At 35.7% G+C, this 14,601-nt stretch overlaps 1 protein-coding gene across 1 annotated transcript; it reads right to left on the bottom strand.

The window, feature by feature from the left end:
* Positions 1–8,020: 8,020 nt before the first annotated feature.
* LOC113272389 lies at positions 8,021–9,811 on the bottom strand. Its single transcript, XM_026522231.1, has 2 exons — positions 8,878–9,811; positions 8,021–8,796 (listed from the first exon to the last, which is right to left on the bottom strand). Exons 1-2 carry the CDS (start codon positions 9,809–9,811, stop codon positions 8,021–8,023), a joined length of 1,710 nt encoding a protein of 569 aa, XP_026378016.1.
* Between the last annotated feature and the right edge of the window lie 4,790 nt (positions 9,812–14,601).

The raw sequence follows: 14,601 nt of genomic DNA, 5'->3' as shown, positions 1-14,601 counted from the left end.
CTCGAGATTTAATCTTCGATACGTAAGATAAAAAGTATTCGCAAAGCTCTTCGTCTCATTCTTTGTGATTCCACAATATCTTGTTTCGCTACCATACGATTAAGATTATTGTGAGGTGATTGATATTACTAGGCTGTTCTTAGGGCATATAAGTCTGGTGTATCAATTGGTTCCTGTTCACCTTGATTTATCAAAAAACAGGACAAAAACTCATAAGTATTTCTGTGGGAGACAGATTTATCTATTCAATAGACTTTTCTGTGTGAGATAGATTTGTTTATCAAGTCTTCCACTTTGGTTCATAGCAACTATTAGTTGTAGGTGATATCAACGAAGGGAATCAAGTGCGTAGAGTCCTGCTGGGATTCAGAGGCGTAAGGAACGCGACTGTACCTTAATCAGTGTGAGATTGGTTAGGGCTCAACTAAATTCCAGTCCGAAGTTAACTTGTAGTAGGCTAGAGTCTCTAGCGTTTTGATACAGTATGGTGTTCAAATCTGGACTAGGTCCCGTGGTTTTTCCGCATTTGCGGTTTCCTCGTTAACAAAATTTCTGGTGTCTGTGTTATTTCTTTTCCGCATTATATTTTCTATACAATTGAAATATCACAGGTTGTGCGTAGTTCAATCAATTAGATAATCCAACCTTTGGTTGTTGATATAAATTGGTTGACACTTGAACATTGGTCTTTGGTACCGTTCAAGTTATTTCTCATATTGATTCGGCTCACAGATTCCTATCTGTTTGATTGCAGATTGATTTGAGAAATGAGATATAACTCTTGGATATATTTTGCTTGATTGAGTCTAACTCACAAGTGTTGATATCTTAAGCTTGTTTTCAAAACTATATCTTGATTTCTAGTGTACAATTAATTAAGTCTCAGATTTGGATAAAAGATGTAGTTGATAATTGGACATCACTGTATTCTATCGTTTGAAGTCGAAGATCAACCGAAGCTTTTGGAGAACTTCTTCAACAAAAGGTAAGTGAAGACTGAACCACCTATTTCTCAAGTTATATTCATCTTTCTATGAGACGTAGTCCCATAACTAATTAGACTATCAGAAGTATATCAAGAATTTCGAGTCAAGTTTGGTAATTAGTTCTTGAAATATATACATGACTAAGCTTAATGAACATTTGTTCATACTTGATAAATTTCGGTTAAGAACTTTATTATTCGTAATCTAAATTATGATTCAAGTTATCATTCGAAAATAGCATGGAACAGTGATATGTGTCATTAATTATTTTTGTGAGATAATTAGCATTTGAATAAATCTCTAAGAACACTACATAGACATGATTGATCATATTATAACCTATGGTTGTGATTCAAACTTAAAGCCTTAAGTGTTTATGAAAATGATTAAGCTTAAACCTAAAGGAACATATGCTTTGAAAGTCTATAACAGGGGAACCTGAACCAACTGAGTTCTTTGAATCCAGACACTATCTTTCTATGTCCTGGTTGTAAACTAGAGTCGTCCTCTTCCTAATACCCTTTTAGGGTTTAGCAACTAAAAAGACTTCATAGGGATTCGTGAAGCCAGGTTCAACTATCTTTATCTTGATAGAAATCACAAAATTATCTTCGTCTCAGACTTTGTTGATTCCACAATTTTAATACTTGTGATGTGAATAATAATCTAGGATGCTCTTCGGGAAGCATAAGTCCAGCCCGAAGTTAATTGGTAGTAGGCTAGTGTCTATATCGGCTTAATATAGTTTGGCGTTCAATCAGGACTAGGTCCCGTGTTTGTTATTTTTTGCATTTTCGGTTTCCTCGTTAACAAAATTTCTAGTGTCTACGTTATTTATTTTTCCGCATTATATTGTTTATATTTATAATTGAAATATCACAGGTTGTATGTTAATTAATCAAAGTAGATACATCCATCCTTGTTTGTTGGATACGACTTGATTGATTATTGGATATTGATCTTTGGAATCGTCCAAGTATCTTATACGCAAATCATGTTCACAGACTTGTCTTTGTAAAATTTGTGATTGTGGGAGAAAGAAATATAACTCAAAATATTATTCCTTGATTGAGATTCATTAAATTGAACTCTCGGAATCGTATTTAAGTTTGTCCATACAGGTTTCCTAAGAAAAAGTTGGTGGTGTATTTTTGTAATCTCACGTTTTCACTTAGTGTTGCCAGATCAATGCATAAAACCTCGCCACATATTCTACCCACTGCATGCATAAGATCCGAGGGCCATAGCTGGTGCGGAATTCCATGTATTTCTATCCGGAAATCAACATCTATAGCCACCATATTGGAAGTCCAAAAATTTGAACTTTTTATTATAATCATTATACAATTGTTAGTTTCAACAATTTCAATTACTACCGATTGTACAATAAACACCAAATGAAAAAAAAGAATTCTTTCTTAATTGGCAGTTTCGTCAAGTTATATATATAGAAGTACTCTCGTCAAGTTACCGATTGTACAATCATAAAACTACTGATTATGGAAGTAGCCCCAAAAATAAATTTTCTCAATAAATTTTCTGGATTTTTCAACATTCGTAATCTGTAGTTTTAGCAAATTAATTATCTACCGATTATGAATGTAAGCCGGAAAATAAATATTTTCAAATTTATAAAGTTTCGAATTTTCTACTTTCATAATTAGTTGTTCTACTAATTAGATATCTAACGATTATGAAAGTAGTCTCAGAAACAATTTTTCCCAAACTTTTGAATTTTCAAATTTTTCTACTTTCATAATTGGTAGTTTGGCTAAATTGATATACACCAATTATGAAAGTAGTCCCAAAAATAAATTTTTCCAAACTTTTAAATTTTCATATTTTTATACTTCCACAAATCCATTGTTTTAGCAAAATTAGTTATCTATAGACGAGGAATATAGCGTCTGGAAATAAATTATTCCAGATTTATAAAATTTCAAAATTTTCTACTTTCATATTCGGTAATTTGGCTAATTAGATATATACAGATTATGAAAGTAGTCATAAAAGTAAGTTTTCCCAAACTTTAATTTTTTTGAATTTTTCTTCTTTCATAATCGGTAGTTTTAGTAAATTACATATCTATCGATTATGGAAGTAATCCCAAAAATAAAAAAAATCAAATATTAAAATTTTGAATTTTTCCACTTTCATAATCGGTAATTTGGTTAATTAGATATCCATTGATTATAAAAGTAGTCCCAAAGATAGATTTTTCCGAACTTTAATATCTTCGAATTTTTCAACTTTCATAACCGGTAGTTTTAGCAAATTATTTATCTATTGGTTATAGACGTAGCCTCCGATATTTTTTTTCCAAATTTTAATATTTTTTTATTTTTCTATTGTCATAATCGGTAGTTTTAGAAATTTTTTGACTTTCTTATTTTTATTTTGTCTACCAATAATAACAATCGGTGGTAATTAAAACAATATCTACCGATTATGCCAAAAATTAGGAGCAAAAAGAAAGCTACGGGATATAAGCGGAAGATTATAACTAACTCAATCTACCGATTATAGTAGAATAAAATAAAAATTAAGAAAATGTAAAAGAAATATATACAAATTTGTAAACAAATTATAAAAACACCAGGATAAAACCAGGTACATTTGTCTGTCGTTTTAAATTTTCGTGGGGTGTAAACCTTCACGCTCAAAGAGGGTGGACATATTGCGTTCTAGATAGCATGTGGTGGATTCAGGTGAGCACCCTATTGTACCACAGTTGCGAATTCGTTTCCACGTTATCACTTTCAAGCGTCTGACTTTGGATTTTGATTACGCATCAATTTTCAACGTAGTGGTTTGGTTTCTTTTCTTTTTTCCAAGTACTGTGTGCTTGCATTTGAAGGCACATGATATGAAGTGGAGACATTTAAAGAGTACAGGTGAAACAACTAAAGTAAATGTGTGCACATGATCATAGCCCTAAAACTATACCATTATTCATTTCACTAGCACTAACTTTTATAAATAGTCTTCCCTTCTTAAGCCTTAAATCTGTTACAAAGTTCCTTAAAATGAATAGTAATTGAATGTGTGCACATGATCAATGCCCTAAACTATACTACAATTATTCATTTTCACTGACACTAACTTTAAAAATATTCTTCCCTTGTTAAGCCTTACATCAGTTACAAAGTTCCTTAAAAAAATAAGTTGTTGTAAATCAACATCAGCGACATCAATACGCACTACTTGTCAATTAATGATATTCCCTAGCCCCTCTATAAGTACTGGACTAATGAGCTTTATTTGCTTCACAACCAAAACCTCATATCTCTCTCCATCTTCTACATCTACAATCTTTTACAGTTATGGCACTCAGAGTTTCCTTGGTTTCTTCTCCTCTTCTTTCCCTTCTTCTTATTTTCCTCCTCTCTAACAACCATCATCAACCTGCTTTAGCCGTCCCACCACCACAAAATTTCATATTAGCGATTCAATGGGCTTACTTACACTGTATGCACAAACAGACCTGACTGTCTATCAACCTTTTTCCGGACAGAGTTTACTGTGCACGGTTATGGAGTCATCCGGAAGCAAATCCATGTGTAGGTCCATATCCTTTTATTTATGAAGTGTTGTTGCAAAATCCTACTCTCCTGTATACGATGAAATGGACCCATGGAATATGTATCAAGTTCGGAACAAAAAAGGCCGATACCAAAACGTATTTTCAGAAAGGAATGGAAGCTTACGCTACGGTACCTCCTCTCGGTAGCATTCTACATCCAATGTTTAACATTCAACCTGTTATCGACGAAGCAACTGTCTATAATACACTAAGACCATGGTTTCAGAACAAAGATTACGCGATGATTTGCAACAATAATGGGCAACTGCAAGAACTTCGAATTTATTTTAAATACCAAGATGGAGGTGCTAATCCTGGTTGGACTTTTGAAGATATCCCACCAGAAGATATGAAAAGGTGCTCTGGAAGTATTACTCTTCCTGTTTCATAATCCCATGTTTATCTATTGATATGCGAAGAATATGAGGAGATAATATAAAATCTTTCAACTTTCTTTATTTATTGTTATTTGTTAAAGTTTGTTGATGTTAGGGTTCTAGACCTTTTAACACTGGAGAAAGCTTAAACACAAGGAAAAGAACCGGATTAACCCTTTGAGTTGGGGGTTAGCCTCCAGCTTGAGAAGAAAACTAATAAACTTAACTTTGTTATATTGATTGATGTCTCAATTACAGGATTCGAGCAGTATTTAAAGCTGCATAAACTTGCAAATAAAGAAAACTAGTTTGAACTAACTAAGGAAACCAAACTATACTAAATATAGGAAAGCTAAAATAAGTAAATTGTTGTAGATAGGTGTTGGACCGTAACATCCCACCCTGCTTGAAAGAAGGCTTGTCCTCAAGCCTCAAATTCTGGAAATCGGACAAGGAAATCAGCTGCATCTTCCCAAGTTGCTTCATCTTGTGCATGATTTTTCCATTTTATGAGCCATTTGGTACGAGCTCGATTACCTTTCTTATACATCATTCTGTCCAAAATAGTATCAGGATCCCACTTATCGTAATCGATGATTGCAGGCAAAATCTGTTCCACATAAGTAGTCGTTCCTAACTTAAGTTTAAGCTGCGACACATGAAATACTGGGTGAATGCGACTAGTTGTAGGAAGATCTAATTTGTAAGCAACTGAAACAATTTTCTCCAAGATGCGAAAAGGACCATAAAATCTAGGAGATAGCTTAGAAAAAGTTTGAGTCGACATTGTTGTTTGTCTGTAGGGTTGTAACCGTAAATAGACCCAATCATTTACTGAAAATTCACGTTCTGTACGGTGAGAATCAGCAGATTTCTTCATTCTGGATTGTGCATCATGCAAATGGGATTTCAGTAGTTTGAGAGTATGATCACGAGCCTTTAAATTTAAGTCAACATCATTCACAGAAGTTGAACCAGGTAAATAAGTTGTAATTGATGGCGGAGGGCGACTATACAAAGCTTCATAAGGAGTCATTTGAATAGCTGAGTGAAAGCTTGTATTATACCACCATTCAGCCCATGGTAGCCATTTAATCCTATCGGTTAGCTTTACTCCAGCAAAACACCTCAAATAACACTCCAAAGTGCGATTAGTTACCTCTGTTTGCCCATCAGACTGAGGATGGTACGCTGAATTGCGACATAATTGTGTGTTCTGAAGTGTAAAGTATGCCTCCCAGAAATTTCTCATAAAGATTGGGTCGCGATCACTCACTATAGTTCTTGGCATGTCATGGAGTCTGACAGACTAGCAGAATTTGGGTGAGTGAGAGTGTATAAAATGAGCATACTTTGACAAACGATCAACTACCACCAATATAGAGTTTTTTGTGTTTGATGAAGGAAATCCATCGATAAAATCCATCGATATATCGATCCACACATCTGTAGGAATAGGCAAAGGACTTATAAGGCCTGGAGGTGAAACAGCTTCAGATTTGCTTCTTTGGAAAACATCACAGTGAAGAACAAAAGTCTTGACGAACTGCTTAAGCCTTTTCCAATAGAAACTATGTTGCACACGTTTATACGTACGTAGAAATCCTGAATGTCCACCAATTGGTTGAGTATGAAACTCTTCCAATATTTTTGTGCACCAAGAAGAAGTTGAGACTACCACAATTCTTCCTTTGTAACGCAACACACCTTCAACATAAGAAAAATTTGGTTTGTAAGTAGGATCTGCAATTAACTTTTGAATGAGTTCTTTGTATTCAATGTCAGTGTGACATTCTTGCACTATCTCAGTAACTCCACCGAAAATAGGTGCACTTAAGCTATAATGTAAGTTGGATTGTCGTGATAGAGCGTCGGCTGCAGCATTGTCTTTTCCTGGACGAAAAATGATTTCATAATCATAACCTAAGAGCTTACATAACCACTTTTGTTTCTCTAAAGAAGATAATTTCTGGTCTAAAAATACTTTAGACTCCTGTGGTCTGTGTAAATTTTGAAATGCCGCCCAAGTAAGTAATGTCGCCACTTCTGAATTGCAGATATAATATCCAACATTTCTTTATCATAAACCGATAAATTTCTGTTCTTCTCAGCCAACGGTTTACTGTGATAAGCAATAGGCCTGCCCGATTGTAATAAAACAGCACCCAATCCAAATCCAGACGCATCACACTCAATTGAAAATTCCTTACATAAATCAGGAAGAATCAAAACTGGTGTTGTAGTTAACGCACGTTGTAACAATTTAAAAGCACCAGTAGCCTGATCAGTCCATTCAAAGGCGTCCTTCTTAAGCAGCTTAGTCAACGGAGCACTGATCTTACCAAAATCCTTCACAAGTTTTCTGTAATAGCCTGCTAATCCTAAGAATCCCATTAATTCTCTGATTGTACTAGGAATGGGCCATGAAACTATACACTCTATCTTATCGTTTTCAACTGAAATACCCTTCTCAGAAATTACATGGCCTAAATAACCAACTGAAGACTGAGCAAATTGGAATTTAGACTCCTTGACAAATAGTTGGTTAGAACGAAGGATTTCAAATACCAATGACAAGTGAACTAAATGATCAGACATGTTCTTGCTATATATTAAAATATCATCAAAAAAGACTAGCACGAACTTACGCAGATGTTGTCTGAAAATATGGTTCATCAAGCTTTGAAAAGTAGTCGGAGCATTGGAAAGACCAAATGGCATAACTAAGAACTCATAATGACCATCATGAGTTCGAAAGGCTGTCTTAGGAATGTCAGATTTATGCAATCCTATTTGATGATAGTCTGAGCGTAAATTCAATTTAGAGAACACAGTTGCACCATGTAACTCATCAAGTAACTCATCCACAACCGGTATTGGAAATCTATCTTTGATTGTAAGCTTGTTCAAAGCACGGTAATCAACACACATACGCCAAGAGCCGTCTTTTTTGCGCACCATCAAAACTGGAGAAGAGTACGGACTAGAGCTTGGGCGAATAAATCCAGCTAATTGTAGCTCAACAACAATTTTCTCAATCTCAGATTTTTGAAAATAAGGATATCGATATGGTCTCACATTGACCGAGTAGAACCAGAAACTAGTGGAATACGATGATCGTGTATCCTTTCTGGAGGAAGAGAAGTTGTTGTCTCGAATATATCAGAAAACTCATGTAACAACTGTTGAATTTCAGGTGAATGACGTACACTTGGAGTGGAAGAAATAACTGAAGTAATCTGGAGAAAAATTGCATAACTTTCTTTGCTCAATAACTGTTGCATAGGTGTAGCATCTAATAACCTAATCGAAGCAGAATTAGTGCCCTGCAAGAATACCTCTTTATCTTGGTTTTGAAAATGCATAGTAAGCTTAGAAAAATCCCATGTAATAGGACCTAATGTGCGTAGCCAATGAACACCTAAAACCGCATCGCATCCACTGATATCCAATAGATGAAAATCTGCTGAAAAAGAATAGCCCTGTAGTGTGAATGGAATGCTATGACAGGAGCCCTTAGTCTGCATCTGACCACCATCTTCTGCTGTAACGCATAAGGCAGTATCGTTCACTTGTGGAATGTAACCACATTGCCTAGCCAAGTTGGGGTGCAAAAAGTTATGAGTAGAACCTGAGTCGATCAAGAATGTGAGGGGCTGACCCTTCATATAACCCATAATACGCATTGTTCTAGGAAAAGAAGATCCCATAAGTGAAGTAAAGGAAATCTTTGGTTCTGATTCTGAAACTTCAGCGTGATCAAAGGAAATAATTTCTTCAGATTTCTCAGCAGGAATATCAGTGTCTTCCGCATCGATATCCAAGAATGTTAATCTAGGGTTCACACAAACTTGAGTAGGTGTGTGCAATTGATCACAGTTAAAACAAAGACCTTGAGATCGTCTCTCTCATTGTTCAGCTGGTGACAGACGTCTTGCTCCTGGAGGTAATGTAGATTTATTGTAAGGAGTAAGTTGTACATTAGCATCAGTCCTGATATGAGGAGGACGATATGGTTGTCTAGGTATAAACCTAGTAGCTGCATATGCTTCTTCTTGGTGAATTGCTTTGGTAAAAGCCTCGGATACGGATTGTGGTGCAAGCAATTTGACCATACAACCAATATGTGGTTTTAATGAACGAATAAAGCAGCTAATCAAATAGTCCTCTGGAAAATCAACGAAATTTAACAATCTCTCAATTTCAGGAATATGTTCTCGTACTGACCCGTTTTGGTTGATTGTGCTAATGGCGAGCCGAGCATCAACAAACTTGTCAGGAACAAATCTAGCACGAACATGCGAACAAAATTCCGCCCATGTAACTATCGTAACTTTGGTTTGTTTCCAACGATACCAAACATTATGATCACCTTTCAAACTAGCAGCAGCAATAGTAATCTTGAGAGCATCACCAGCTGTATGCACCGAGAAATATTTATCAGCGTTAAAAATCCAGCCATCAGGATCCTCTCCGTCAAAGTAAGGAAACTTGAGATTAATAACACTAGCTCTGGCAGGCGGAGGTGGAGGAGTTTCACCACGATTGTTACCATTACCATTGAGGTGAGAAGACAAAGCAGTGGATATACTTGTCGACAGAGTCGTGTACAAATTAGTTAGAGCTGTGGTTATACTGGTTGTAATGGTATCTGCGAGAACCTTATTATTCTCAGTTGTTTCTTGTGTGCGAGCAACTCGTTCCTCTTCTCTTTGTTGGCGTTTTGCAACAGCTTTGGTCTTGCTCTTTTCTTCATCCTCAAGTTGTTGTTTAGCTAAAGCCGTAATTAGGTTATCAAGGTTTTTAGACATATCAACAATGTCGTCGCTCGTGAGTTTCATATTCTCCGTATAATTTTGACCCATTGAAGAAAAAAAATTGGTAAATTTAGGGTTTGATCTAAACCTGCTCTGATCCAGGTGTTAGGGTTCTAGACCTTTTAACACTGGAGAAAGCTTAAACACAAAGAAAAGAACCGGATAAACCCTTTGAGTTGGGGGTTAGCCACCAGATTGAGAAGAAAACTAAATAAACTTAACTTTGTTATATTGATTGATGTCTCAATTACAGGACTCGAGCAGTATTTAAAGCTGCATAAACTTGCAAATAAAGAAAACTAGTTTGAACTAACTAAGGAAACCAAACTATACTAAATATAGGAAAGCTAAAATAAGTAAACTGTTGTAGATAGGTGTTGGACCGTAACAGTTAATCAACTAGTACTAGTAAACGAAACAATCAAATTGACAAGCTTCTCTTTGCAATTCACAAACTGAAGAGTGTTTTGCATCAAACACAAGCAAGCGACTCAATGTAATGATGAAGGAAACCCCATAATCCCCCCATTCGGGCTGCTGTAGGATAACTAATCTGACTAAAAGTATGGATTTCTGTAATGCTCAGATCTTTAAGATTGTAAGATATAACCCTTCTACCATCTACGAGTACCACCAGCTTTGACAATGATTCTTCTTCAGCTTCCACTAGGAGCAATACCATTCTAGAAAGCACAAGAGTCTTATTATCAGAAGCATGAGAATCGAACCCTGGATATGCATTTATAAATATTTCTATGTCGAGCTTGCACATAAGTTTCCACCCTGAATAATCAGTCTCCATCTTCAAAATATTGTAATTAGTATAACATGATGCAAGAACCTCAATAAGATACAAATCACCCCCGCATTCCCCGAAATACACATCATTCGACTTATCATCATCAGGCGTAGTGGGAAACGGAAATGGCTTTACTACTTATTGTGCAATATCAAAAATCAAGGACGATTCTCGCATTGCATTTTGCTCAGTTGCAATCCAGTGCAAACAACCATTCCAGTAGACACCGGACCTCGGAAAACTACTAGGAAGCGCATATAAAGGACTTACAGATGAAGAGATGACCTCCCTCCAGGAATTCGTCTTAGAGGAGTAAATTTCGATATAATAATTGCGAAGGAATTCATCATCACCAGATACCAAGAGCCAACCTTTCTCAACATCATTCCAAATGCAGATAACTTGATACTGATATGGTGACTTAATTGGATCAAAAGCTAAGCTGATACTACAAACCTTGAAGCAACAATCGTCCCGAACCTCATCTCTAAAAGGGGACGGAGGAAGAATTTTGTATTGTCTTGTGGTTGGATTATAAATGTAGGTCTTTGTTGTATAAATTCGAGGTTTATCCTGACCTCTGTAAACTTCAATCTCCTTAATGCAACATAAAAGACCATTACAAGACTGGGCGATTCGGACACCCTTTTCAATAATGTGGACACCATTTTCAAATTTAACAACTTGCTTAGGATTTTCAAAATTCAGAGTTTGGAAGAGGGAAGCACGGCCAACCTCAGCAGCAACAACAGTTTTGGTGCCAAATATCACATCCTATTCAATTCTACTTCCATCAAGAAGGATAAAATCATATAGAGGGGGTTAGTCGTGGGAGAGTTCGAGAGATTTTAATGTATTTTGGTTTTCTCCTGTTAGTCCTGAGGGAGTTTGAGGGAGTCTCTCCAAATCCCCGTTAGTCGTGGGGGAGTTTAGAGGAGTCTCCTAAACTCCCTAGAAAACACCTGTTAGTCGCTAGGGAGTTTAATAAAATCTCTTGAACTCCCTGTTAGTCATAAAACCCTACAATATTAGGGAGTTGGTTTCTTTGGGGAGTTTGAAGGAGTTTTTAGTGTATTTTGGTCTCACAACAAATCTCTCAAAAGAGTAGAGATTTTAGTGTATTTTGGTCTCACAACCAAATTTGGTTCAAAATCTTTCTTTTCAAATCATACGGATTTCTCAAATCTCAGCAACAAAAATGTTGTTCCCAACATGATGAAATGATTATCAGATGATGGCCATTATGATACGATGAAACATTTCTATGAAGATATTAGGATAGTGATCTAGAGTCCATGAAAACGTGTGGATATATAGATTTGTTTAGATCTACATATCCCGTAAGATGCACCAGCAAAAAAAAATGTAGAAGTCTTCACAATTAGCGCTTCCCTGAGTTGAATTACATTACCACTTCTGCAACCACCGTCAAAACTATTTTCTCACCACTACCATCACCACCTATAACCGACCACTACTCCCTTAACCACCCCAAATAAGAACCCTAATTTCAGAAATAAATAAAGGGAGTTAGAATTGTATGGAGACCGTTAAATTGAAGGGGGAAAAAATTATCTCGTTGCACAAAATAACATATTATTGATACAGAGATATGATCATTTTCATTTATTTTTTTTCTTTTGATTAAAGATCAATGTTATTTGCAAGTGAGGGTTTATTGTTTCTTAAAAGAGAATGAGTTAGGAGTGAACTCTCTCAAACTCCCCCAAACTCCCTCTAATAAACTCTCTCAAACTCCCTACACTCCCCCAAACTCCCTGAACTCAAAAATACCAAACTCTCTCAAACTCCCTACACTCTCTCAAACTCTCTCAAAATTCCTGAGATTTAAAATACACTCAACTCCCCAGAAATCACTCGAGGACTAACCCCCTGATAGACTTTCAGAATTGGGGTTCAGTTTTTCAAAGAATAAGCCATGGATTTTAGGGATGCGGTTACGACTTATATGCTTAATAACGAAGCTTCGATCGGTAATGAGATGCAACCATTGTTTTGACACAGATTTGAATATAAGCAGTGATTTTACAGATAGACATAATAAAATTTCTGTAATCAAATCAATATCATTACCTACTTGTATAACAGAAGAAAAGGTTGTCGTTGCTGTTGATGATGATGATAAATTCTCAGTTTCAGCAACAGAATTTGCCTGATGGTCACCAATTGAATCATCATCAGAAGAAGAAACTGCAGAATTCATTTTCTATTTTTCTCAGCGGTAGCAGTTGTAAAGGAAAAAAAATCAGAATCTTCTCTCTTATGGGAAAGAAATTGCTTTCAATCTCACCCTTTGTTACTGGGCCGGTCATTTCTTCTTAAAGCCCAATGACACAAAATCCAACCACAGTGACAATACAAAATTCTTGTAATGTCCGCGTGGGTGTGAAACTTCACAGGCTCGAAGAGGGTGGACAAAACTGTGTCATTTCCTGCATCATAGAACCCCAATCCGTAAGAATCATTGTCATCTGGATCACATGCGGATTCTGGTGAAGGACTCAATCGCAACCCTAGTAACTTCCGATGTACCATTCCCCTAGTGGTCTACAACTTCAAGAAAGCACTGAAACAATTGCTACACACAATGCGAGCATAATAAAAATGCACATAGCGGGGATTGCGAGTCCGCAAAACACGGTTTTGCCTTCCCGTTGAGTGGTTTCTTTCCATACATTTTTATGGATCAAGAAAGCTATTGCTCTTCCCACTCCGTCACCCCGACTGAAAACGTTGAAATACGAACCAATCATCGTACAATGTGTGTTTATTCTATTACTGCTCTTGAAAAGTGCGGATTAATAAAATAAAATCAACATTTTCTTTTGTTAAAAGTTTTCAAAGTTTCCCCAACAAAATATTAAACAGCCTCGAGTCAAAAGTGTCATTTAAATAACAATGAAAGCAAAAGAAGAGGGTTAAGGTGTGGACGAGGCCCTTAACCTATGGTAGATAGCAAGACCCACAAATTTTTGTTTTCAAGAACACAAAATTGGTTATAAAGATCAAAATCAACAATTTCTTGGTGAAAATGACATTTAGATTTTGATACTGTTTAAATGGACAAAAATGTAAAAATAAGCAGAATGTAAACAGTTTCATCCTACCCATTTTCAAATACTTTTTCTTATTTTTAATTCACAAAATTGGTTAAAAAGACCAAAATCAACAATTCCTGGGTGAAATGGACAGTTAGATTTTGATATTGTTTAAATGGACAAAAATGTAAAAATAGTCAGGATGTAACCAGTTTCATCGTGCCCATTTTCAAATATTTTTTCTTATTTTTAATTTACACAAAATGTGTCCAGTTTCATCCTTGCTATTTTTTACTATTTAAGCTAAGGATGAAACTTACTACTTTTTTTTTTTGGCCATTTCACCCATACTATTTTTTACTCGTCTATTTGAACCGTGATTTAAAAATATTTGGACAAATGACCCATTTTCCGTTTTTAATTTACATCAGGATACATCCAGTTTCATCCTTGCTATTTTTTAAGTTTAAGTCAGGATGAATCCAGTTTCATCTTTGCTATCTTTTGTGGTGCCCACTTCACCCATAATAATTTTTACTCGTCCATTTGAACCATGTTTTAAAAATATTTGGACAAATGACCCATTTTCCAAGAACAAGAACTATGCATGCGTGTATTTGACGATAGAAGAGATGATATAGAGACAATTAAAACAATCTTTGGCGACAAGAAGCGGAATAGTTTTCAGAAGTCGAGAGCAAAGTCTTTCTATTTCTTAAAATTATTCTCAAATTTAAACTCATATTTGATTTTCCGATTTGATTTTGTTAAGTGCTATCCAAACACCCTGCTAAAGCGGAAGAATGTTTGATGTCAAATAACATGAAGATGTCTGAAATCAGTCGATGCTATTACTATCCCAGTTTCTTCTTCTTTTTCTTTTTTTTTCTCCTTTGAAGCATATTGACCATCCAATTGATAGTGTACCATACAAGTCAAACTGTGAAGTGTGAACTTCCAGAAAATTTTGAAACATTGTT

This window comes from Papaver somniferum, chromosome 4 (genome assembly GCF_003573695.1).
Source record: "Papaver somniferum cultivar HN1 chromosome 4, ASM357369v1, whole genome shotgun sequence".
Lineage (NCBI taxonomy): Eukaryota > Viridiplantae > Streptophyta > Magnoliopsida > Ranunculales > Papaveraceae > Papaver > Papaver somniferum.
This window is presented reverse-complemented; position numbering and strand designations above follow the sequence as displayed.